Source organism: Sinohyriopsis cumingii, chromosome 11 (assembly GCF_028554795.1).
Source record: "Sinohyriopsis cumingii isolate HCF-2022 chromosome 11, ASM2855479v2, whole genome shotgun sequence".
Classification (NCBI taxonomy): Eukaryota; Metazoa; Mollusca; class Bivalvia; order Unionida; family Unionidae; genus Sinohyriopsis; species Sinohyriopsis cumingii.
The window spans coordinates 24637196-24664414 of NC_142971.1; the positions used below are offsets into that span (position 1 = coordinate 24637196).

The 27219-nt window shown below is 36.0% G+C and overlaps 1 protein-coding gene across 4 annotated transcripts in view; it reads left to right on the forward strand.

Annotated features, from left to right (window-relative positions):
• Nucleotides 1–27219, forward strand: part of LOC149787795 (receptor-type tyrosine-protein phosphatase R-like) — a 160566-nt gene that overhangs the window by 108845 nt on the left and 24502 nt on the right. For all 4 annotated transcript variants that reach the window (XR_016424101.1, XR_016424103.1, XR_016424102.1 and 1 more), the window contains exons 7-12: nt 6135–6224; nt 8836–8935; nt 12212–12290; nt 18879–18955; nt 24924–25061; nt 26548–26667. Coding sequence is in view for 1 of the 4 variants with exons in the window: in XM_089974000.1 (XP_089830126.1) it covers nt 6135–6224; nt 8836–8935; nt 12212–12290; nt 18879–18955; nt 24924–25061; nt 26548–26667 (604 nt within the window). In the remaining 3 variants the exon portion in view is untranslated. The remainder of the gene's footprint in view (nt 1–6134; nt 6225–8835; nt 8936–12211; nt 12291–18878; nt 18956–24923; nt 25062–26547; nt 26668–27219) is intronic.

Consider the following 27219-nt stretch of genomic DNA (forward strand, 5'->3'; position numbering starts at 1 on the left):
TATCTTATCATCCATAGCTTGTCCATATGAAATGGGTCGTCCACACTTAGGCAAATGTCTGTTCAAGTTCAGATCGGCAGAAAAGTCAATTTTCATCCACGTACTCACTGTGGATTTCAGAATCTTGAATTTTTCTGCTGTAGGTCTAATTCACAGACATTTTGCATTGTTAACGATATCCTGCTTTTGCTTTAGTGTATAATGTTTATAGTGACCACGTACAGAACCGGGTGGAGCACTCTCGGGTTCAAGATAATCAGACTCATCATCTAGAGCAGCTTTCTTCGTAGGCGGTTCATTTTGTGATGCATCCTCAGAATCATTAACTCGAGGTCGCTTCTGTGGATGGCCTACTGGCCTCTTTGGAGACGATTTCGGCAAGGGAGAGTCCCTCATTTTGAAGCTACCCTCGTCTAGGTGGGGGAAAAAAATGAGAGAACCACAACAAATAGATCACCTTTATATTTTTTTAAAATACCAACATATTAATCACGCCAACTTGTATATTGCAATGTGCTTGTTATTTTTACCCTTTCTATGCATGCATACAACACTCACCCCATATGGAGCCTCTCACCCTTGGTGCTCTAAGATTAGCCTTCATACATGTACCGGTATTTCTACTCTCAATACTAAAATGTTTCTGTCATAAAGATCTTAAAAATTATAATTCCAAAATCTTTTTATTTAGTTTGCATTAATATCTTAATTACACAGAAATTAAGCTTGCACGTGTTTGTAATGTAGATTTTAATGATCACCGATTAGCAGAGGGTTAAACTGTGGATTGCAAGATTAGTAATATGGCGGTTCTTTTGGAAAATACTCACACAGTCATGGCTCCATTACATATATGGCTGTGTCTTCTGGTGGATGGACATGTATCACATAGACAAAATAGGCAAGTAATGCCTGTTCTTCATTCATTATCCTTTCCGTGGTGCTTGACAAAACACTTGTTTTACTTGATGGCAGGACGTCATCATGTGAACTAATGGTACCTTCGTTACAGACATGGGTGGGGGGGAATAAATCTATCTTCACATGTATGTTTTCGGACACCTAATTAAAGAATTTGATATGTATTCGGATGACAAAAAAAAGTAATTATTTGTTGAAATCTGAAAACATACGGTAGATATGGTATATAGGTTTTTTTTACTAAGATCACAAAAAATTGTTTCTCAAAACACAACCATGTTTTGTGGTGGTTTGGGAATCAAAAATGTTTTATGTTTGGCATGTTCTGGCAGGTATGTGATATTGTTTAAAGCATAGCTCAAGAACCATTCAACATATTCTGATGAAATTTGAGTGAAGATTGTTTCAATGACCTAGCTTTGTCTTTATGGACTTTGTCTCATCTCCGTTTTGGACACAGTTATGGCCCTTGTCAGTAAACATTATCTCTTTACATGGGATGTTGCTTATGGTGGCGCTCTGCAGTTTCGTATTTTGCATAGGGTTAGGATTTTAAAGAAAAAGAATTTCCCTGGCTTTCCTCACTGGTTATACTGCCTATTTAAAAAAGACCTTGTATATCTTAGTTATAATTCAAAGAACCTTTAATTCCCTTTATTTTGATGTATGATTGATGGGTGTAATATGGGTTATAGAGTATACAGCTTGGCCTTACTCCAGATGTGCACCTTTCAAAAAAGTGCTAGCTCTAGCTCTACTTGGTCATTTTCACTTCAGAGGTAAATTGTATAAAAAAAGAGCCGATAACTTTTTTTTACATTTTATATATTTGGTAATTCATTCATTGCATTTTCAGAAGCTGGTATTGTCTTGTCTGGTAAAATTCATTTTCCCTATTTTAATAGCTGCTATGGATAGAGTACTTCAGACAAATTCAGGTGATTTTTTTTAGCACAAGGGAGCATTCATTTTAGTTATCAGTGTTTAAATCATGTAGAATTTCCAAAAGTACAATATCCAAAGAAATATCATCCACATTACATTAATGTAGCATAGAGGTATGCCACCATTCTCTCCATTGTGCATGTTTTAATTGCAAACAGTTTCACCTTACATATGTCACTCTCTCAAAAGTACGTAATAACTGGTGAGCACCCCCTATATAGATGAGTCCTTGAATGAGTTGCATCCATGGGTAAACCTTCCAGCCAGGAAAGTTCTCTTTCTGATATGATGATTGTCCCATCCCTCCTGCCTCATTGAAATATCCTGTGTAAAATTCAAAAACGAAAAAATTTCTGATTTTCTTTTAGGCTTTTTGGAGGGGGGGCACAATTTGGTTCCAATGTAGTATATTTACAGACATTTTATCAGCAGGTAATGGTGAACTGGCTTTAATTGATAATTTGACAGAAAATATGCTATCACTGGATTATACTAGGTGTCATCATTTGTAATTCAGAAAGAAATAAACATGTTAATGGATCATAAATGTCTTGCTAAAAATCGCAGGCAGCATAAAAAATTAACATTGCTTTGGATTCTTTTGGTTTGACTTTGGTGTTTAAAGTTTGTATCATTTTAATATGAACTCTGTTAAATCAAAGTACCTTGGCATATATTTTTTAAAAACTGCCATGCCTGGTACCATGTATATTTAAATGGAACAGCCCTAATTCCTTGTTGAAGTGAGCTGGACCCATTGTGATGCACCGATCACTAATGACTAGCTGTAGTGAAGAGAGCCAGTTGAGATGCACCCATCATTGACTCTAATTGTAGTGAGCAGGGCCACTAATGACTAGCTGAAGTGAGCAGGACCCATTGTGATGCACCCATCACTAATGACTAGTTGAAGTGAGCAAGACCCATTGTGATGCACCCATCACTAATGACTAGTTGAAGTGAGCCGGACCCATTGGATTGCACCGATCACTAATGACTCTAGCTCATGTGAAGAGAGCCAGTTGAGATGTACCCATCATTGACTCTAGTTATAGTGAGCAGGGCCGATTGTGATGTACCCATCACTAATGACTAGTTGAAGTGAGCAGGACCCATTGGATTGCACTGATCACTAATGGCTCTAGCTGTAGTGAAGAGAGCCAGTTGAGGTGAACCCATCATTGACTCTAGTTATAGTGAGCGGGGCCGATTGTGATGTACCTATCACTAATGACTCTAGTTGATGTGAGCAGGACCCATTGTGATGCACCGATCACTAATGACTCGATCTGTAGTGAAGAGAGCCAGTTGAGATGCACCCATCATTGACTGGTTGTAGTGAGCAGGGCCGATTGTGATGTACCCATCACTAATGACTAGTTGAAGTGAGCAGGACCCATTGGATTGCACTGATCACTAATGGCTCTAGCTGTAGTGAAGAGAGCCAGTTGAGGTGCACCCATCATTGACTCTAGTTATAGTGAGCGGGGCCGATTGTGATGTACCTATCACTAATGACTCTAGTTGATGTGAGCAGGACCCATTGTGATGCACCGATCACTAATGACTCGATCTGTAGTGAAGAGAGCCAGTTGAGATGCACCCATCATTGACTCTAGTTATAGTGAGCAGGGCCGATTGTGATGTACCCATCACTAATGACTCTAGTTGATGTGAGCAGGACCCATTGTGATGCACTTATCACTAATGACTAGTTGATGTGAGCAGGACCCATTGTGATGCACCAAGTGAGCAGGACCCATTGTGATGCACCAATCACTAATGACTCTATCTGTAGTGAAGAGAGCCAGTTGAGATGCACCCATCATTGACTCTAGTTATAGTGAGCAGGGCCGATTGTGATGTACCCATCACTAATGACTCTAGTTGATGTGAGCAGGACCCATTGTGATGCACTTATCACTAATGACTAGTTGATGTGAGCAGGATCCATTGTGATGCACCAATCACTGATGACTCTATCTGTAGTGAAGAGAGCCAGTTGAGATGCACCCATCATTGACTCTAGTTGAAGTGAGCAGGACCCATTGTGATGCACCCATTACTACTGACTAGTTCATTAGGTATTTTTAACACTTCATTGGAAATGAATTGCAACCAGTTCATTCATTTTCAGCATGAATCTTTAAAACAATTTATTTTTTTTTAATTTGGTGTACTTAAGCTGTTTGCTGCATGTGGGTTTTGCTGTAAAGGGCTTTTCAGTTGTAATAGTTTGGAATTGTCTTGAAAACTTGACTTTGTGAATTAGATAAATATTTTGCTGATCATGCCATTATTCGCTTGGGGGGGGTAGGTGGATTGTAAGAAGAGGGGATAATCATTAGGGATACTTTTTGGAGGGACTCAAAATTTAAGAACTTAGAGCTGTGAAATTTTTAGACACCTTATTATTGACACAAGTGGATGACTAAAGTCAGGCCATTGCAACAATTTTTTATATATAAATTTTTAACGTTTTACACAAAGAATCTTTTTGACAAAAACATTGTAAGCAGTTGATCAGAAATCATTCTTGACAGACAAATGAAATTTAATATGTATGTTTTATGCATAGTTTAATGACTTGATTAGAGTTTTATACCATTATAGGAATTTTCCACAATGTCCATTTGTCAGTCCACCATGTATATTACCTGACCTTGTGGATGGCTTGCAATTGTAGTAAGGAACAACCCTACTGATTTTAGCTCAGAGGTCAAAGTCAAGGTTATTCTGACTCAAGGAAGAAAAACTGTTTCAGCACAATAAGTTCAGTTCTCTGCCTACAGTTGCCAAACATAGATGGCTTGCACATCAGTAATGAGAAATGTAAGGGTCAGAGGCCAAGATAACTGGGACTGAAAGATTAAAAATTACTTCTACAGATTAACATAGTTGTACATCACAGACCATGCAGTTGGTGTAAGGAAGTATATTGATTTTGGGATCAAAAGGTCAAATTTAAAGGTCATTGTCTGAAAGAAGATAAATAGTTTCTACACAATAACATTGGATCTGCATCACAGACCTGAAGCAAACTTCATTGATCACTTGCACTGGGGTTAAGGAATATGCTTATTGATCTGGGGATCAAGAAGGTCAAGGTCACCAACTAAAAAAGAAAAATAGTTTTTGCACAGTAACATTGGTTTTACATCACAGGCCTGGATGAGTCTTTTTGGATGACTTGAACTTAGGGAGGTCTATTAAATTTGTGGGCAAAAAATTACAAGTCACAGCAGTGACTGAAAGAAAAAATAGGGTATCTGCACACAATTTTCAGTTCTTGATCATGTACCTTCATGAAAGTTTATGGACAATTATTTACATGTTGGGTAAGAAAGAGGCCAGGTGAAAGGGGGGGGTAGGTCAGAGGTGGAAAAAGTCATGTTCACTGACTGAAAGAAGGAAAATGGCTTTTGCATGATAGTTCTAGATCATGTATATCCACCAAAATTTGTGAAGGGCATGCATTTAAGGTATGGAAAATTTCTGTTGAATTTGGGATCAGAAGGGTTAAAGCTAAGGATCACTGGTATAAAGAAAAGGATAGTGCAGAACAACTTTTGTTTTAGAGCAAGTTCCTTAACCGAACCTTGGATGACTTGCACTTATGTTAATAAAGAATTGTTTACATTCTAGGGTCTAAAGGTTCGAGGTTACATTCATGATAAGTATAGTAAGACAATGATGGTTTCTTTACATTCAGTTTAAATCACAATTGCTTATCTGGACCAAAGGTTGAGGTCATTGAGACCTGTTGGTTAAATATCTCCACAGACAACCATGTCTTTTACCCACCTTGAGGACTAATAGGCATGGGGTTGGCATATAATGTGCTGTTCACACAAGTCTAGTCAAATTTTTCTACAGTTTTTTTTCTGTTGTGGGGGTATTTTTGTTTTTACAACAAAAAAAAACTTGTTTCAGATTTTGTGTTTGTTACAAATGGTATAACCTCAAAATTTCAAGACCCAGTGAATAATATTCATCTGCAAAAACAACGGTATGTCCCCCCTTCACTATAGGAGGCAAATCAATGAATTTTAAGAATAATAAAATATAGTGATGTGCAAAACCACAGAATTTGAGATACAAGAAACTAAATGATCACAGTCAAAGATAGGCAATGAAATATGAAATGAATCCTTGTTAGAATATTCCTGTATGCTCTGGCAAGAGTTGTCTTTAATGTGATTATTATTTTTAATTCAGAGGTCCACAGGCCAGGGGTTCTACTAAACAGCCTATGTTGTATTTTTCAGACGTGGATCTAATGCCTCACTCACAATTGATCTAAATCCGTCTCCAGAACTCACCCCTCGATGGGAAAATGGAACACCACCCAAAGAAAGGTAGAGTTAACATTGTGAATCCCCACTTATTAACATGAATGGGCCATGGTAACATGAGTGGGCCATGGTAAAACATGAACGGGCCAATGTAACATGAATGGGCCATGGTAACATGAACAGGCCAATGTAACATGAATGGGCCATGGTAACATGAACGGGCCAATGTAGCATGAATGGGCCATTTGATTGTGAGTTGAATGCATTTTTTTTTATATGTTGAGGGTCTCTGAAGATAAAAGGTTGTGTGGAGTAAGATTGCCTACATTTTAAAGGGATTTTGAAAGGTGCATGTTGAAATAAGATGCAAGTTTGTATCTATTGTACCATGCAGAAACAATTGATATGGTCTGCCTTCAATGTTTATTTGTACCCCAGCGATAAAGTGGAGTATAATGCATTATGATGATGTCTATTTGTCCATTGCCAATCTTGTTTCTATACAATATCTCATTTTCTTCACTATATTCAATTACCAAACTTTGTGGATGTCTTGCCAATGGGGTAAGAAAAAAGCCATCAATTTGGGAGTCCCAAAAAAATATAAAAAATCAGGTTTACTGCAGCTGAAATTTTATTTAAAAAATTGTTTCTGAACAAACATTTTCGTTCTTGACTTTATACCTTGACCAAAGATAGTGGGTTTCACAAAATGGGTAAGATCGAAGCCTACTGCCTTGACCAAAGATAGTGGGTTTCATAAAATGGGTAAGATCGAAGCCTACTGATATGGGATCAGAAGGTCAAAGCTCACAGTCAATGACTGAAAGAAAAAACTGCCTTTTACTTAATAAATTTAGTTCCAGACCAAATACCTTCAACAGACACTTATGGTATAGAAGAAGCCTTTAAATATTTGGGTCAGAGATCAATGTGCTTTAAATATTTGGGTCAGAGATCAATGTGCTTCAAGAAAATTGGGTTTTGCAGAATAACTTCTGTTTCATGATGAAGACTGTGCATGGTTTGTACTTAGTGTAATAAAGAAACTTCAGCATTTTGGGGTCAAGAGGTCAGAGATCATGATCATAGTTAGATAGTCTTTATTATCTGCACATTAAGTTTAGTTCAAGAGCAAGGTCATTGTGACCCATTATTTAGTAATCCCCAGAGTCAGCCATACCCTGCTAATGTCTCCATATAGGACTGTTAAACATGGGGTGGGTGTATAATGAGCTGATCACAGTAATCCTGTTTCAACTTTGCTTAAAATGAATTTCTCAGATTCCCACCCCATTTCAGGAAAGTTATCTTGCTCCATTTGTAGAGCACTGGACTTGTAATCCATGGGTCATGAATTTAATACCCACAAACCTGCCAACCATACAGACAATGGTGTTTAGTCTTTGACATTCATAGTGGATTTTGTGGTCCCCAGAGGTCCCTATTCTTATGATGATTGTTGCACAAGTTTAAGAGTAAGTTATTTAGGCTTTAAATGATTGCAATTTCAATTTTTAATAAAAAGAAAATGAAATACCTGTTCTAATACACTTTCAAAACAAAACTAGTTGGTTAAATTGGAATTTTCAGTATCATAATCACCACATTCACAAACAATCATGCAACCACAAAGATATTAAATAAAACTAGAAATGTGTTCAAGGAATGCAGATGTCCCACTACAGCATCTGAGATTGTTTTGACATGAGCTCAACCAAGGTGTGATGGATGGACTAGGGTAACACTGTATGCCACTAGAACTGTCATGGTGGGCATATTCTATGTTTAAGATACATTATGTCACAAAATCATAATTAGCTAGTTCCATCATTGAGTGCTCCTTATTATCAATATTTGCTGGACAGTGGTTAGCTAGCTAATACAGTCTTAGGTTTTATTAATTCATTCTGCTGTTTGAATTAATCAGAGCTTGATAAAAGTTTTGTCATTGCACTCTAGAGACTAGATGGTAGTCTGCTACTGATTACATGAAAAGTCAAATTGACAGGTTTTCAACAGACTCCTTATGAAGTCTTGTTGACCCTAAATAGAAATGGTGCCACTGAGACGTCCAGTGTGCCACCACATTGGTCATCTTGAAAATATTGTTATCACTGAATGAATGGTCATGTCAGCATGGGTTTGTTGCCATAGACTTCTCATGATGTTGAGTTAGTCCTAAATGATAATGGTGCTGATCTGACATCCAGTATGGCTATATTATCTAGTTGTCCTAAATAAAAATGGTGCTGCTCAGAAATTGGATATCTTAACAGTGGTCATCTTGAAAATCTTGTCACTACTCCTCAATGAATGATCATGTCAGTATATTGTTTTCACTACAAGACTTTTAACAATGTTGGTCCTAAATGAAAAAAATACATCCAGTATGGCCATCACTGCAGCTATTTTGAAAATCTTGTTATTGGTACTGCTGACTGTTAACTCACACTCACACTCACTGTAGTACAGAGTACAGAGCTGAATGGAGAAGGAAAACCCATGTGGCTGACTCCTCTTTAGAGAGGGATTATGAGCCAGGAGGAAGGAGAGAAAGAGAGACTGTTAAGTCATATCAGTTATCAGCTGTACCTATTCACCTATCAAAGTTGCAATATTTTTGTCCACAGGATTCTGGAGTCATTAATTCTTTTGTCAATTTGCTTTCCAGTTCTGGCTTGGAGTATTTATTGTCAGCTGGAAACAGGCTTAGTCGTCGAGATCTACGAAATGTGACCAAAAATTCCAGAGCTTTATATGAAGAATTCTGGGTACAGAATCAGTATTTTTTTCTCACTTTGTTATTAAATAGGCATGCTAATTTTTAAATCTGTCATTTATTGCATCCATCTAACTGAATCTTTATATTTTATTAGATTAGAAAATTTAAATAATATTGCAGAAGGTACTGGATTTGTTGATAAATTACTGAAGAGGGAAAACTTATTTTTATGTGTAACGTACTTCATAGACAAGCTTTGAGGTGAAAATAAGGGAACATTTTTATTTCAAAATAAGAGGCTTCATAATGAATCTGAACAGTTAAAGGTTATCATAGTGCCTAGAAAAAATCTCCTCCAAGACATGATTATGGCTGCAGCTGAGCAGTCAAAAATTTTCACCTCCAAGACATGATTATGGCTACAGCTGAACAGTCAAAATTTTTGACCTCCAAGACATGATTATGGCTCTACCTGAGCAGTCAAGCACACATTTTAAACTTTGGCAAAACTTATCATGTAATTACAGAGATGCCAGCTACATTGGAACCCCGCTATAACACGATAATTGGGGTCCAAAAAATTGGAATTGGATTGCGTTAATAGCAGGGTCGCATTAATGCGGGGTTTTACTTTTTTCAGAGAACAACTCATTGGCACATATACGTGTATTCATGTCTAATGTATATGATGAATAGGGTATCAACACTGTTTACTATTATACCATCGTGGCATGCAGTTCATCAATAATGCATCTAATTCCATTGAAAAATTGCACACAGATTTACAATATCCAATCATTTTTTTCCTAGATCATTGTGTCTGAATTCAGCGTCTATATACAGCATGAACAGAGTATCAACACCATTTACTTGCCATCTGATATCGTACTGTCAGGGCTTGCAATTAATCCATAATATGTAATTCCATTGCAAGGTTAAGAAAGATGAAGCACGTGTACAGTTCATTATGTTCCAGGGTCTATGAAGGGTGTATGTACAAATTTCATACTGCTAAAATTTTCTCATATGCATTTCCGTGTACATTTATCCATTGCAAATTTCCAATAACGCTTGTACGCCTATTTGTTTGAAGGACTACAGCAAGAATTATTAACATTCAACACATGCTTTCAGCATGCATATAACTTTTACTTCAGATTTTGTGAATACCGAAAGAAACATGTGAAAACTACTATACTAATCATTGTGCAAAGTGCAGAGAACGACTTGCATTTGTGAACTTGCTTTTCCATAATGGTAAAATATTTTTATAAAAAATAGGAAATTAATAACGAGTTATAAACAAACACCATACCCATGTAAAACCAGAGAACTAAGTGTAGTAGGCCTGCAATGGTCACGAGTCACTTTTATAGATTGTTTTAAGCTGAACGCATGTACAATTTCATACCTTTTCAATTTCCAGCTAATAAAGTGGACATTACTGACTATTCAGCTGATTGTTTCTAATAACATTGCCAAGCCCAGCAAACATGTTGGCGGCTTTCATTTTTTTATGTTTATTAAATTGTGAGAATCTTTTATCAACCACCGCATTGTCTGCTGCTTGGTTGTGTATGCAGTTAAAGAAGAAACACATGTCAGCTATTGTTTGAGCAATGATTGTATACAAAATTAATTGAAGACCATCACAAAGATGACTTACTGGCTTTACTCATAGATCAGTAATAAGTAACATTTCTGACAAAGTTTATTTTGGCATAACACTTCAAGAACCTGGTGACATTGTTAAGTTTCAAAAGCCAAGCCACGATTGTCTTATATTCAGATTCATACACGAACTCTTCCCCAAAATGATAATAAATGTTTTACACACTATTTCTCATACTTTAAAAAAAGTATTTTTCTGGATATGAGAAAAATACATGTATTTAAAATTTCAGGAACCACGCCACGATCGTATTATATATCGTATTATATTCAAATTCATACATGATCTCTTCCCCAAAATGATTAAAAAAATTGCGCAAAGTGCAGAGAACGAATTGCATTTGTGAACTTGCTTTTCCTTAATGGTACAAGATTTTTATTTTTAAAAAAGTAAATTAATGACGAGTTCATAAGCAAATCCCATACACATGTAAAACCTGAGAACTAAGTGCAGTAGGCCTGCAGTGGTCAAGAGTCACTTTTATAATTTTTTTAAAAGCTGTACACATACAATTTCATACCCTTTAAATTCCAGCTAATAAAGCGGACATTATTTACTGGTCAACTGATTGTGTCTAATAGCACTGCCAAGCCCAGCAAACATGTTGGCGGCTTTTGTTTTTGGATGTTTATTAAACTTACTGGCTTTACTCATTTACCAGTAATAAGTAACATTTCCAATAATGTTTATTTTGGCATAACACTTCAAGAACCTGGTGATATTGTTTAATTTCAGAAGCTACACCGCGATCGTATTATATGAAAATTCATACGCGAACTCTTCCCCAAAATGATAATAAATGTTTTACACACTATTTCTCATACTTAAAAAAAATAATCATTCCAGTACGAGAAAATTATATATGTATTTAAAATTTCAGGAACCATGCCACAATCATATTAAATTAGAATTCATATGTGATCTCTTCCCCATAATGATAATACAATTTTTATAAACTATTTCAAGTACTTTGAACAGAAAATATTTTTTCATGTGAGAATGAATATACAAAATTTCGGTAGCCACGACCACATTATATCCGAATTTGTGTTATAGAGGGGTTGCACTATATTCCAGTTTTAGCAGAATCATTCCCATTTGTTAATGTCAGATTTACACCACTTTTCTGGATTCAATTTCCAGTCATATAGAATTTTATATAGGCGATCCACAACTTGAACATCAGTATAACTAGATCACTGAAATACTTGTCATGTCTAACTGTAATTTTGTAAAAGCATACCTAAACACTTGCATCACAAAAGAAATTTAATATTGACTAGTGTAAAAACAATATCTGCTTGGTGCACAGATTCACCTGAGAAAGTTCAAGAAATATGTCAAAAGGAATGTACCTCTGCAAAAACAAAACATGTCACAGTTGATACCGAATAAAATACAGAAGGCATCAAGAGTGGATGAATACAGTCATTCAGCAGACATAAATGTGTCGTATGGCAGGAAAGATGTTTGTAGGAAGCATATTTCAACTAGAAATACTCGTTGATTCGTTGAGGGTTAAATTGTTGGATAAAATTCAGAAGTACTTATTTTTATGAGGTCGGAATCTCTGCAAGAAATGTTGTATACTTCAAGTTTAAAATGATCTATTGTCTGTATTGTTGGGATGATAAAATTCTTTCTTTGTTTTAGGAGGTGCCCATGAATCATCCAGATAAAATATATGTGGCAGGATCAGGGATGAAAAACAGATACAAAACTATCATACCAAGTAAGTAGATGTCTGTACTGCACATGTTTAGCTCACCTTGCTGCATGGCCAGTTGAGTGTATCTGCCACTCACCATCCATCTTGCATCCATTAGCAGTTGCTATTTTAAGCTTCTCAGAAACCACTGGATCAGTTTTTACCAAATTTGTCCCAGAGCAGCCTGGCATGAATAACTTTACGAATTGATCTTTTGATGCCAATCAGTCATCTAATGCAATTGCCACTACTAACAATAATAAATGTCTTTATTAAATACGTTACCCAATCATAATACCTTTGAAGAACTGCTTTTACCTCAAAAATGCATCCCTCCCAGATAATAATTATAGCTACAAGAAGCTAAAAGTTATCAGTCCACCTAGGTGACTGTTGGGCATAGGGATTGGCTTCATTGCTGTCATTAGGCTGTCTGCCAGCACTAATTCATAGTCATATATGTTACATACTGATTTTACCTGTATAGAACATCAGTGGACCTTTTTTCCATAGGTAAAATTGTCTCCCAATGGAACATCAGTTCCTTTCTGATGTGAAGGTTTTGGGTGTAATAGAGGAAAGATGTTTGTTTCTGTATAGCTTTTGCTCTGGTTGGATAGATATAGTAAGTTTCATATACATGGTTTACATGGTAGCGTACAGTTCATGCATGCTGCCTTAAACGACATTTGATTGATTTTTATCTGTATTGGCAATCAGCAATTGGCCTTCCTACAGGTAATCTTTTACTTGAATTGATTATTTGTCTTCCAGTCTGTACATATATGTACTGTAAGTGATATTTCGGTGATTCTACCAGTACAGGTTAATTGTGATTAGGATTGATTATTTAGCATCCACTTTCTACATGCTAATACTAAGGCTGTTTTTCTCAACCTGTATCGGTCAAGTGCACCATCTACAGGTATTTATCATTGTGGGTAACCCTGCACAGATTCTTGCCAGTTAAAAAAATGCTCATTACACTAAATGTATATAGGGTCTGCTCAATATTTGTCTTGCAGATTTAGACCATGGTCAAGGCCAGTCTGACAACCACTCAACTGGTGTATTTCTCCTGTTGTCATCCTATGAATATATGTTGGACTTGCATGTTACAGACAGAAATCAATCATAGCTTGGGGGACAAAAACATTTGCTTGCACTCAAAGCTTCAAACCATCTTTTCTGGGCATCACGATGGAGAGCAACATCAGTTACAGTTTCACATATCTGAATTATGGAGCAGATATGTGGATCAATATCATATACCCTGTCCCAGCCACAAAAACTGGGCATTGTCATGCCAGCCAGATGTCTCTATTGCTTCGTGATTTGACTTTGCCATAGAACTTGGATCACACATCCACAGTCAAACATACATTATCAGCCACCAGAAAATGAACTTGCCAAGTTCTGACTCACATGATACCCAGTTTAGTGCCATAATACCCAAGAACACACTTCATGGAATGGGTTTTACATGGATCAGTTTACTTGCATATTGCTATAAGGCACTTCCTCTGGACATTGACCAGTTTATATAGTATCTCAGAACACTTCCAGCACATGATGTCCATCTTGTGGTCTCAGTTTTCAAGTGTCTCTTCACTCACACCCCAAGTCTCTTCCAGCAAAGGTCCTCTACTTGGTGACACATTAGAAGTAATGGGATCTGTCTCATTAGTGCTGCAAGTGTAGTGGACCACCATCATCAACATTCTTCTCCAACTGCTTTGCAGGTAGAGCAGGAAATGTCAATTTCACTCCCTTAATTTGCAAACTACAATACTGGCATTTAAGTTCCCCCTTCATTATTAGATACAGTTTGGATGAGTGAACTTTGCCTTCTGTCAGCATGTCTCAACATCACCTGCAGAGTCTACATTTCTGACATCAGGTGAAATTGTCTGTGAAAGATTCTACTTTCAATTGCTTCCACAACGAGAATCTTTATTGGTCACCACCACAGGACTCCTTGCTTTTGGCGATTCCTATAGACCTTGCCACTTCAGGGTTTGACTCTGTATCTGTTGCTGAACAGTGTGAAAGAACTAACCAACAGTCAAAAGTCCTCTCACACAGCAGATACACAGACCGGTTATGTGGATCAAACACCCATCCCAACATAATGGACTGGATGATGTTCTCCCAACACAGATGACCTACTTCTGATTTCCACACGGCGATATACAAGGGATCACAGGGTCCACGACCACAATGTATACATGATAAGTCACTGTATCAATTCAGGGCAGTCCATGACTTTAGTCCACTGAATAAGCAGAGGCATGATTATGTATAGTGTGGTCCACTTCATAACAGAGACCCGACATACCATAGCTGTAATAGAAGCCTTGAACTACAAAGAGGTGGGGAAAGATGCAACGCTCTCTACTTCACCTTATAGACCATTAATGGCCCAAGATATGCTTGTAACCTTCATCATCTATTCTCTTTATGGTCAGGTTGACAGAATTCACAACATGCCACCATTTCCCTTGTTTCAGCTGTAGTGGAGGGATTTGCAAGGCAAGCAACAGGTCGTAGGGATGTCCCTAGGGTGCATTCCAGTTGGACATAATTCTACAACAAAGTGGAGTAGTCAGAGGGAAGAAGATTGTTTTCACCAGTGTTCTATGAGACCATCTCTATCTCAGTGATAAACATATAAGCCACACACACACAAACACATCTCATCTTTATCACAGAAAAAGTCTCAGATCTTTCATGGCCGATAGGGGAAGATTTACCGTGATGTCATGGGGACCCAACAAGTTTACTCATGTTCAGTGGCCCCGCCCACTCCCCCCAACAAAGCCTTTGGCCAGAGTTCTTCGTCTGTAATGCAGCACTCATCAGTTGAACCTCAGCTCAAGGGCATTCAATCATCTGTTACACTCTTGAGTTTTTGATGGAATGTAACAGTGGGTCCTAACGCCATCCATCAACTTGGTCTGGAATCAATGTGCAAGTTTAGTGAATGTGTCCCTTAGGAACAAGAATTGAATTCATGCAATGGTAGGTTCCATGCCTATTTGGAGCAATCAACCCACTAAAGAACTCCTTCACTGGGCACGTTTGCTCCGTGCAGTAGCAGATGTCTTAATTCTTGGTTGCTTTACTGGGCTCGAATAACAGTGATTATGTGGTCAAAGTGAAGACCGAACCTGTGACCATTTTTTTTGGGCCAGCTCTCACAATCAGCAACAATACTAGCTTGCACCTTGAAGGCAGGGAAACTACTTTGGACTCACTTTAGTGATATCAATACAATCACGACCTCAGGCAGTCACTACAGATGCATACACAGATTCCAGGGGTGGGGTGGGGGTGCAAGTCTTGTACCATTTTGACTTCCATAGGAGTGTGGTCCCCTCAGGATCATTATTTCATGTCAATGTCATCCAGATGTAAACCATTTTAAAAGCTTTCATTGGTGGCTGGAGAACGGAACATGGGGGAATGGAGTTTTCTTTCTGTCCAATAACTTCACCATGGTGACTCGTCACAAGCAGCAAAGCAGAACAAGTACTCAGTCCTTTGTGTTAGTGTTTGGGATTTTTTTAAGTGGTATCTGTGTCAACAATTCATGCTTGTATTTGACATTTACTGAGCTGCCTAATGTATTGGCAGACTCGTGGTACTATGAGAAGGAACTAATGCATACATAATGGTCCTTTCATCCCTCAGTTTGATAGACACTGGATGGGATCTACCCATGAGGGACCTATTGGTGATATGGTGGAATGCTTAAACCTTAGCGTTGTCTCGCCAGTCCTGGGCACTAAAGGCCTTAATAATGCTGTTTCTATGGATTGGAATGACCGAATGTATACAATCTTCCCTCACCTCTGTTCCAGAAGGGGATACAGGAATCAGCAAATCTGCATATCCCCTCATCCTGATTAATGCACTCAGATGGGAAATACTGTTGCAACCTGATCAATCACAACTGAATTGCCAGTATGGAATTAATCCCTCATCTGAATTCTAAAACCATGATGGCCACTGTTTCTCCCCAACCCAGAGTTACTGAACATTGTCGAGATCCTATGAAATGTGCCTTTAAGAGCAATTTTCAAGTGGTGGAGTATCTTCAAGTGAGATGGCTTTCTACCATAGAGGTTTATGAAGATAATGGAATATAATTTCAGTGGTTCACACAAAGCACTTTATCCCAATGTAAACATACATACCTCAATAGCTAACTTCTTTTGACTCTTTGATGAAAAAATTAGCACCAGTCACACAGTTAAACCTACCATTCCATGATCACTGACATGCTGTGTTATCATGGAATAGAGGATACCAACCAAACCAAAAGACTTATCTAATTTTCTGTTCATTTGGATTCCACCTGGCCTATGACATTGGATCCTTGCTCAGGTGAAAGTTATCATGGGTATTGACCGGGCAGAACAAGGCACCATTTGAATTGCTCTCAGACCTTACTTTGTTCACCTATCTTATAAGTGTTGCTTCTTATCTACTTTCATATTGACAGTTGGTAGGCAACATAGCAATATTTTTGCTTTTAGTGGACTTATCTGCTTGTACTTCATCCATGATGGATCAGTAACACTCATGAAGCCCCCTGCTTTCATTACCCAGAACAGGTTTTCATTCATGAAGAATTAGATATTGGTAATAATTCCTGTCTATTCTGGACACTTCATCTCAAGGTTATCAACAGGACCCAGTGCAAGTTCTGAAGTGGTATTCTAGGAATTTTGAGCCGTTGCATCAAGGGGGATCACACCTCATTTTTTTCTTCAAAGAGGGAATGATGATAAATCAACATTGGGATTTTCATCCTGAATAGGTGGGCTGTCTGTCAGAATAAACCCACACCATTGCTTTGATTGGCTCACTAAGTTAGGATATTCAGCACAATCATTGCATATGAGTGAAACTTGTCCACTGCATCAAGGGAGATCAAGCCTCTTTATGCCCTCACTGAGGGAAAGGACAATATATCAACACATATACTTTTGTCCTGGTAAAGTAGGTTATTCATTCTTTATATTGAAAATAATCATAATGAATGTACATTACATCTCAGCTCACAAAGTTAGAACAATCACCACAAACATTGCACATGAGCAAAACTAGTCTCTAACTGTTATTAATCACGCAGTGGGATGGAGATCCGATTTCATTTCCCCCAGTTTTATCTTGGAGATCTCGAGCTGAACCTTTTAGAAAAGGCTTAGCTTGATATGGTGGGATCTTTAGCTGTGGCACAAAGGTTACCTTCCCAGGTCACTTGACAGCATCATAAGTTTGTGGTCTCACAAATTCAGCTGGATTTTCAAGACTGACACATTTTCCCTTTCGATGCCACTCTCCACCATACAGAGTTTTCCAGTCAGTCATCTAGAAGCTGCCTCACATACCTTAGGGGACCAGAGATGGTTTCTCCAGGGTAAGAGGATGCATCTCCCTCCATATCTTACCTAATCTCTTAAGGTATTATGTTCAGGCAAAGTATTGAAGAAGAAACCAACTTTTTCTAGTAAATGTGTTTCTTCGATAACACTTACCCAATCATAATACATGTACTGCCTCTCAGCAGTTACATCCATATAGAGAACATGCCGTCCACTCCAATAGTAACTGATGATGTCACTGAAGTTGGTGCCAATCCTGATATCAAGGTGAGATCACTCTTACTGCCACCTAGGTAGGCAGATAACTTTAACATTTTTAGTTATAAAAATAGTTTTAATTTGGAACGGCTGGATTATCAAGATAGTATTAGTTTTCCTTAGGAATATGATCAGGTATGCATTTTCTAAGAAACATTTTTACTAGAAAAAAAATGGAGGTTTTTTAGTTATTTTGTTGCGTTGAGTAAACCTTGTACTTTCATTTTGAACCAGCTACTTCAAAAGATGAGAAGGCTGACTCTTGCCTTTAGCATTTAAGTACAGTTGGTGTTTCATAATGACTGTAAACCTTGGGACACCCTTAGTTATTTTCAAATGTAATTTTTTTATGACCTTTAAATGATGAGACATAATAGCAATTTTTTCACATACTATAAAGTCTTGGGACACCTTGAACATTTTGTCTGCTAATCATCGATCAATGTATTTTAATGATTGTAACAACAGTTTTAAAAAGAAAAAATGACTTTGTGATTTACAATTGTTATTTTAAGCATTATTGCATTAAATTGTAGAAAATAACAATTATGTTTTTTGTCTTTTAAAATGTAAATACCCAAGATATTAAAATATGGTACCAGTATGACAATGAAAATAGTGTTTGGTTACTATTTAGTGAGATTGCTTTCATCATGGCATCACAGCTTGTACATTCAAAACTTTTACCTGCGCCGGATGAAGTAGATCCATTGGTTTGAAATCATAGGCACCACTGCACTAACTTCAAAAATATCACTACAATATGATGAAGTTCTTGTAGAAGGAATGCTTTGAAAATTATTGTAATGTAATTTTTTTTATCTTTTGGTATGTCTCAAGACTGCTGATAGTCATTATGGTAAGTCAGGCAACCAATCTCAGGCCTTTTCTTTACATTTATGATGTGAAATTATATTTTGCCATTTCTTTTATTAGCATATTTTCTTGTGTTTCATTTTAGACGAGCACAGCAGAGTGGTTCTGCCAGACAGTGAATGGGACCCATTATCATCCTACATCAATGCTAACTATATCAGAGTATGTACATTAATTCCTACATCAATGCCAACTATATTAGAGTATGTAAATTACATCCTACATCAATGTCAGCTATGTTAGAGTAGGTAAATTACATCCTACATCAATGCCAACTATATCAGAGTAGGTAAATCACATCCTACATCAATGACAACTATATCAGAGTATGTAAATCACATCCTACATCAATGTCAACTATATCAGAGTATGTAAATCACATCCTACATCAATGCCAACTATATAAGAGTATGTAAATCACATCTACATCAATGTCAACTCTATCAGAGTATGTAAATCACATCCTACATCAATGTCAACTATATCAGAGTAGGTAAATCACATCCTACATCAATGACAACTATATCAGAGTATGTAAATCACATCCTACATCAATGTCAACTCTATCAGAGATGTAAATCACATCCTACATCAATGCCAACTATATAAGAGTATGTAAATCACATCCTACATCAATACCAACTATATCAGAGTATGTACCGTATTTTCCGGCCCACAAGTCGATGCGGAGTATAAGTCGAATTGACCAATTTTGTAAATTTTCCGTCCTTCGTCCATATATAAGTCGATTCAGAGTATAAGACGAGACCAGGTCAATAACTTGGCTTTGTATTTTATACTACCGGTAGTAACTTCCGGTTGCATGAATATTGATGGTATCGTTGTATGATATTCCATATTACCGGCAATCGTGAAATTGCATTACGATGCTAACATGCTTGTGATTTTATTTCTTAACTGCTATATTTTGTTATCAATTGACACAGCTGAATAAACAGTCCATGCTTGTCTTATTATAACTGAAAGCACATCCATGTTGTAGTTCATTTTATTACCTGTAGTTACGAATGTAACTTATACAAACTTGTCATTTTCTATCGTAAGTTTGAAAGTCATGGACTCCGTTAAATCGATTCGTATATATATATATATATATATATATATATATATATATATATATATATATATACTATTTTTTAAGTGTTTGTTCTGTTTGGACTTGGATATAATTAACATTTTATTACTAATCTATTCAATGCTATACCCCACTATTATCTTTATTGGCCAGTTCGAATACAAAGTAATGGGTATGATCTCTTGTCCTTATAACAAATTTTGTATGGACAATGACTTCAATAAAATGTTGACAGATTTTCATTTCCCTAAAAAAAGCCTCATTTCCCTACTGGCAGCCTCGCTGATTTGACCTATTCTGTCGATTCTTGCCCTCAATCTGGTTTCAATTATAGCCAAAGCGCTAAGCATGTTTAATTACCGTGTAAATAACACTGCATAGCCATGTGGTTGTTGTGACAATGTACATCGTAATTAAAACAAGAATGAATTGTTGATTTAGAGGTGTTTATTGATAATGGAATATAGTAGGCTCGTAATACGTGAGGATTATCACAATCATCAGGTAACTCAAAATACCGTCTTTTTTCTCTTTGCAAAAGCAACAAATAAAAACCATCCTGAATAAAAGAATGATCTTGTACACGGACAATTTTTTTCATCTCTCACTCTCTCTCGTGCGCACACACACAAGCACACGCGCGCTCACAATATATCTGATTTTAGTTTAGTTTAAACCATATTTGTTTTAATTATGATATCCATTGCAACAAGAGCCATGTGGCTGTGCATGCTATGAAAAGATTGATCAAAATATACCGAACTCATTAAAATGTGCCCGTACTATAGCAGTGAAAACAATGCCCATGGCTAAATTCATTATTTACATCTAGAGAAGGGATTGGGCATCATTTCCTGTTGTACTTAATCCCATTGATATTAAAAACAGGTAGCGTAATTGATGCGGATTAATGATAAAGAACAATGGGGTACCGGCATTATGGTAACTAGTATCGGTAGCTAAAGCCAATATCAAGGTCTAAACAATTGCGGCAACTGGCTTTGATTGTTGTTCGAAACCAAAGACCAATTTATCAACAACCGGTATAATCAAAGAGAGACACCGAATCGTCAGCTGGTTAAGAATGAATATAGGTGAAGTGTTGACATTACAATTTGCTTTAAACTGAATTGCGAAACTAAAAATCATGGATCACTGATGATCTATGAGTACTGGTAGTCCATCTATATATCTGATTTTAGTGTAGTTTAAACCTAATTTATTTGAGAAACTTTGTCAAATACAATTAGAAACATATGATTTGGGGGATTCAGTAGAATGCATGATCTACATTATTTTATAAATAATCATAGAACGCTCGAGTTAATATGGATTACATCCCTTTGTAGGATCAATTGGATCAATCAAAAAGCTATGCCGGTAATTGCTCACGTGTGTCCAACATTATACTGGAAAATCAAATATTAATGGACCAGTTATTTCATATCTTTTTTTTTAGGAACAAACAATATGCTTTGAATTAGTACAGTACACTACAGAGTATAGACCGTAAGTGTGCTATGCGGCCCGGTGAAGTTTTTACTGGTACGGTAAATTGTTTTCTTTTATTTTATGTTTGAGAAATAAGAAAAAACATGCAGAATGCAAAATAAATAATGACAAAACTTACAAATATAAACGCAGTCATATTAGTTTATGACAATTTATTGACATATTAATTTAACATGAATTTGTACTTCTATGTGACCTGTTTTCGATTATGCCGATTATAGAGCAATGTCAATAGCATACCGGATACTGTAATCCATATATAAGTCGATGCAATTTCAATGACACAATCCATATATAAGTCGATTCAGAGTATAAGATGAAGACCGAACTTTCAAGTCAAAAAGTATCAACTTATACGCCGGAAGATACGGTAAATCACATCCTACATCAATGTCAACTATATCAGAGTATGTAAATCACATCCTACATCAATGCCAACTATTATTTTGGTTACATATCTTTAAGATCTATAAATAATCAAGGTTAAAAATTGTTTTAATTTTAAAATCATTCTGAGGGACAAAATTTATATCTTTTAATAACAAAAGGTTGGATATACAAAATGAAAGTGCACAAAACAATAATGACTGTTATGGCTAGATAGTATACTAAATATTTGAAGGTAACAAAAAGAAAAATATAGTACAGTACTTTTTATTAATGGCAAGTTCCATCAGTCTTAGATATGAAGTCTATATGTTGTTTACACATGCTATCTGCTTATAACACACTAATGGGACTAGTGTAAAGTGATCAAATATAAGCAAAAAGGAAAATACACATTCCTGATTAATATACCGTATTTTCTGGCGTATAAGTCGATACTTTTTGACTTGAACGTTCGGTCTTCATCTTATACTCTGAATCGACTTATATATGGATTGTGTCATTGAAATTGCATCGACTTATATATGGATTACAGTATCCGGTATGCTATTGACATTGCTCTATAATCGGCATAATCGAAAACAGGTCACATAGAAGTACAAATTCATGTTAAATTAATATGTCAATAAATTGTCATAAACTAATATGACTGCGTTTATATTTGTAAGTTTTGTCATTATTTATTTTGCATTCTGCATGTTTTTTCTTATTTCTCAAACATAAAAGAAAACAATTTACCGTACCGGTAAAAACTTCACCGTGCCGCATAGCACACTTATGGTCTATACTCTATAGCGTACTGTACTAATTCAAAGCATATTGTTTGTTCCTAAAAGAAAAGATATGAAATAACTGGTCCATTAATATTTGATTTTCCAGTATAATGTTGGACACACATGAGCAATTACCGACATAGCTTTTTGATTGATCCAATTGATCCTACAAAGGGATGTAATCCATATTAACTCGAGCGTTCTATGATTATTTATAAAATAATGTAGATCATGCATTCTACTGAATCCCCCAAATCATATGTTTCTAATTGTATTTGACAAAGTTTCTCAAATAAATTAGGTTTAAACTACACTAAAATCAGATATATAGATGGACTACCAGTACTCATAGATCATCAGTGATCCATGATTTTTAGTTTCGCAATTCAGTTTAAAGCAAATTGTAATGTCAACACTTCACCTATATTCATTCTTAACCAGCTGACGATTCGGTGTCTCTCTTTGATTATACCCGTTGTTATAAATTGGTCTTTGGTTTCCAACAACAGTCAAAGCCAGTTGCCCCAATTGTTTAGACCTTGATATTGGCTTTAGCTACCGATACTAGTTACCATATTGCCGGTACCCCATTGTTCTTTATCATTAATCCGCATCAATTACGCTACCCGTTTTTAATATCAATGGGATTAAGTACAACAGGAAATGATGCCCACTCCCTTCTCTAGATGTAAGTAATGAATTTAGCCATGGGCATTGTTTTCATTGCTATAGTACGGGCACATTTTAATGAGTTCGTTATATTTTGATCAATCTTTTCATAGCATGCACAGCCACATGGCTCTTGTTGCAATGGATATCATAATTAAAACAAATATGGTTTAAACTAAACTAAAATCAGATATATTGTGAGCACGCGTGTGCTTGTGTGTGTGCGCACGAGAAAGAGAGAGTGAGAGATGAAAAAATTGTCCGTGTACAAGATCGTTCTTTTATTCAGGGCGGTTTTTATTTGTTGCTTTTGCAAAGAGAAAAAAGACGGTATTTTGAGTTACCTGATGATTGTGATAATCCTCACGTATTACGAGCCTACTATATTCCATTATCAATAAACACCTCTAAATCAACAATTCATTCTTGTTTTAATTACGATGTACATTGTCACAACAACCACATGGCTATGCAGTGTTATTTACACGGTAATTAAACATGCTTAGCGCTTTGGCTATAATTGAAACCAGATTGAGGGCAAGAATCGACAGAATAGGTCAAATCAGCGAGGCTGCCAGTAGGGAAATGAGGCTTTTTTTAGGGAAATGAAAATCTGTCAACATTTTATTGAAGCCATTGTCCATACAAAATTTGTTATAAGGACAAGAGATCATACCCATTACTTTGTATTCGAACTGGCCGATAAAGATAATAGTGGGGTATAGCATTGAATAGATTAGTAATAAAATGTTAATTATATCCAAGTCCAAACAGAACAAACACTTAAAAAATAGTATATGTGTGTATATATATATATATATATATATATATAAGAATCGATTTAACGGAGTCCGTGACTTTCAAACTTACGATAGAAAATGACAAGTTTGTATAAGTTACGTTTGTAACTACAGGTAATAAAATGAACTACAACATGGATGTGCTTTCAATTATAATAAGACAAGCATGGACTGTTTATTCAGCTGTGTCAATTGATAACAAAATATAGCAGTTCAGAAGTAAAATCACAAGCATGTTAGCATCGGTAATGCAATTTCACGATTGCCGGTAATATGGAATATCATACAACGATACCATCAATATTCATGCAACCGGAAGTTACTACCGGTAGTATAAAATACAAAGCCAAGTTATTGACCTGGTCTCGTCTTATACTCTGAATCGACTTATATATGGACGAAGGACGGAAAATTTACAAAATTGGTCAATTCGACTTATACTCCGCATCGACTTGTGGGCCGGAAAATAGGGTATATATGGGATGTGACACTTCCTTACACATGCGAATTCACAAAATCTGGGTTCATTAACACATTTCCATTGTATTTTAGCTTCTAAAGAACTGCTAGTGTTAAACAATTGTTTTAAAGTATCATTTTAAAAGAAAAATGATGTAACAGTTTTTTGTTAAGAACAAAAATTATAATAAAGAAAATATTCTTAAACTTGTGTGGGTGATATATGCACTGTTTAATCAAGGAAGTTCAGATAAAACTACTGGGTTATTACTGTATATTTGTATGATTTGTTGTGGGTTTATCACCATTTTTCAGCACATGATAGATTGCTGAATAGACAATGGGAGTTCATGGAATATGATTTGTGTCCTAGAAATAGTGTTTGGAATTTGTTTTGAATGAAATCATCTTATATTTGTATACTTTTTATGTAGGGTTATGATGGTGAGCCACATGCATACATTGCAACCCAGGGCCCACTGTCTCACACTATTGTGGACTTCTGGCACATGGTATGGCATGAGAAGTCCCCCATCATTGTCATGATCACTAAACTCAAGGAAAAGGGAAAGGTATGCCATGAACAGTTTTCTTCTATTAAGAGTTTGTTTGATTACAATGTATCTAGTTTTGATTTAGAGGTCCAGATTTTTTTTATCTGTCCAATTGTAGATGAACAATACAATCATACATTTTGTATTTCATGGCATGCTTAGCAAAATCAGACTAAGTGTTTGCCAAGGATACTCTTTTTTTTCTCATACACCCAGTATTTAATATGGGACCCTCTACCACTTGCAGACTTTGCGATGTAAAATAGTATGATTCATCCTCCTGCATTTTGTAAGAGGCAACTAATGGAGGTAACATTTTTTGTCCATGGATGCATTCAGTGATGGTGTTCTAGATAACATCTGGGACTTTTTGTCCATGGATGCATTCAGTGATGGTGTTCCAGATATCATCTGGGACTTTTTGTCCATGGATGCATTTAGTGTTGATGTTCCAGACAATATCTGGAAATTTTTAAAAGAGTGCAACTTGTATTTATAAATTCTATATTTTTAATGAATTTTATCAATTTTTGTTTTATTTATTTTTGTTTTCTTAGTTTTCTTTGGATTCTTAAACTTACTCAGCACTGTATACTTGGATTGGGCTGATATGTGGTTAGACCTTGTGCCTACATATGATGTACATGTGTAACATGAGGTGATATCGAACTGTCCATAATATTTTCATTTCTGGAGCATAATTTTCAAACTATTCAAGGTATTTCAATCATACTTGGCACACATGTCTATTTCAATCATACTTGGCACACGTCTATTTCAGTCATACTTGGCACACATGTCTGTTTCAGTCATACTTGGCACACGTCAAGCAAGTTGTGTATGAAGATTTTTCCACATTCTGTATTTCTTATGTTATCATTGGAACAGAGAGTAGCATAAGTAGTATTTTTATTGACAATGTTATACTTTAGAGTACTGTCATAAGTAGAATACAAAATTAAGAGTGATGGACCATACAGTGTTGTCAACATTAGTCTTACATAAATGGGGTATATGTCGTCTCTCAATGACTCTTCCTTCATGTCATTAATATTTCAGATTTGTATGTGTCAGTTCCAGGACAAATATAGTTGTTAATAACATTAAACAGAAACTGGAGTGCCTTGACAGTTAATAATAACTATAATAATGAGGACTTAGTACAATACTCAGTTTTTAAAAAAATTTAAGCACTTTACATTATCAGTTAATGCACATGCGCACACACACATATACATTCACATATAGACAAGAATGCAGATACAAGCACAGTGATATTGCAAACAAAAGTATGTGGACAATAAGTGTAAAGTTGGAATCTGTTCAACAGAGTAATTGTGATCTCCAAATTTATTAAGATATTTCAATGTCACTATTTTCACTGATTCTTGCTCTTGGGCATTCATTTCTAGTGTTGTATGGAACTTTTCTTGTCGAGTTTATATTTGTCTCCATTGTGAATTTACCTGTAGATTACAACATTTATGTCACTTTATCTTTTCAGTCAAAATGTGAAAATTACCTTCCTGAAGACTACAGTAGCAGCATGTATGGAGATATTGAAGTCAAAGTCGAGAAACTGGTCACAAGAAACGGTTATATGGTCAAAAGTATAGTTCTGAAGGTAGGACAGCACAGATCACCGTTACTCCTGCAAATTTTGGTTGGTTGTGTTGGACTAAAATGGACCAGACAATAAAACTTTTATTTATCATGAAAGCAAGATAATTTGGAATTCATGAAGTATTGCCTCTTACTAATAATGTTTTGATATGAGTATAGTTGTCTGAAAGAATTTAGTAAAACTAAATTATCTTGTAGACATTTCTTGCTAGTTTATAATCTTGGCAAATTTGACTCATTTTATTAAAATGCTAAGAAAAGGTTTAGATTTATGCAGGTTTTCAAGTGGCCCCACTTGTCCTTATTTTTTTATATTTTTTTAGGGTTCCCTTCTTTCCCCTACTTTATAATCATATCAGCCCTACTTTCTTTACTTTTGTTAAATTATGGAAACCTCTAGTGCTCTGATGTTATGAATTTGCCTATCAACCTGGTTCATCTGTTTACATCAAACATGAATTTGATCAGCATCCTAGTTCATCTACTTGATGTTATGAATTTGATCAGCAACCTGGTTCATCTATTTGATGTTATGAAATTGATCAGCAACCTA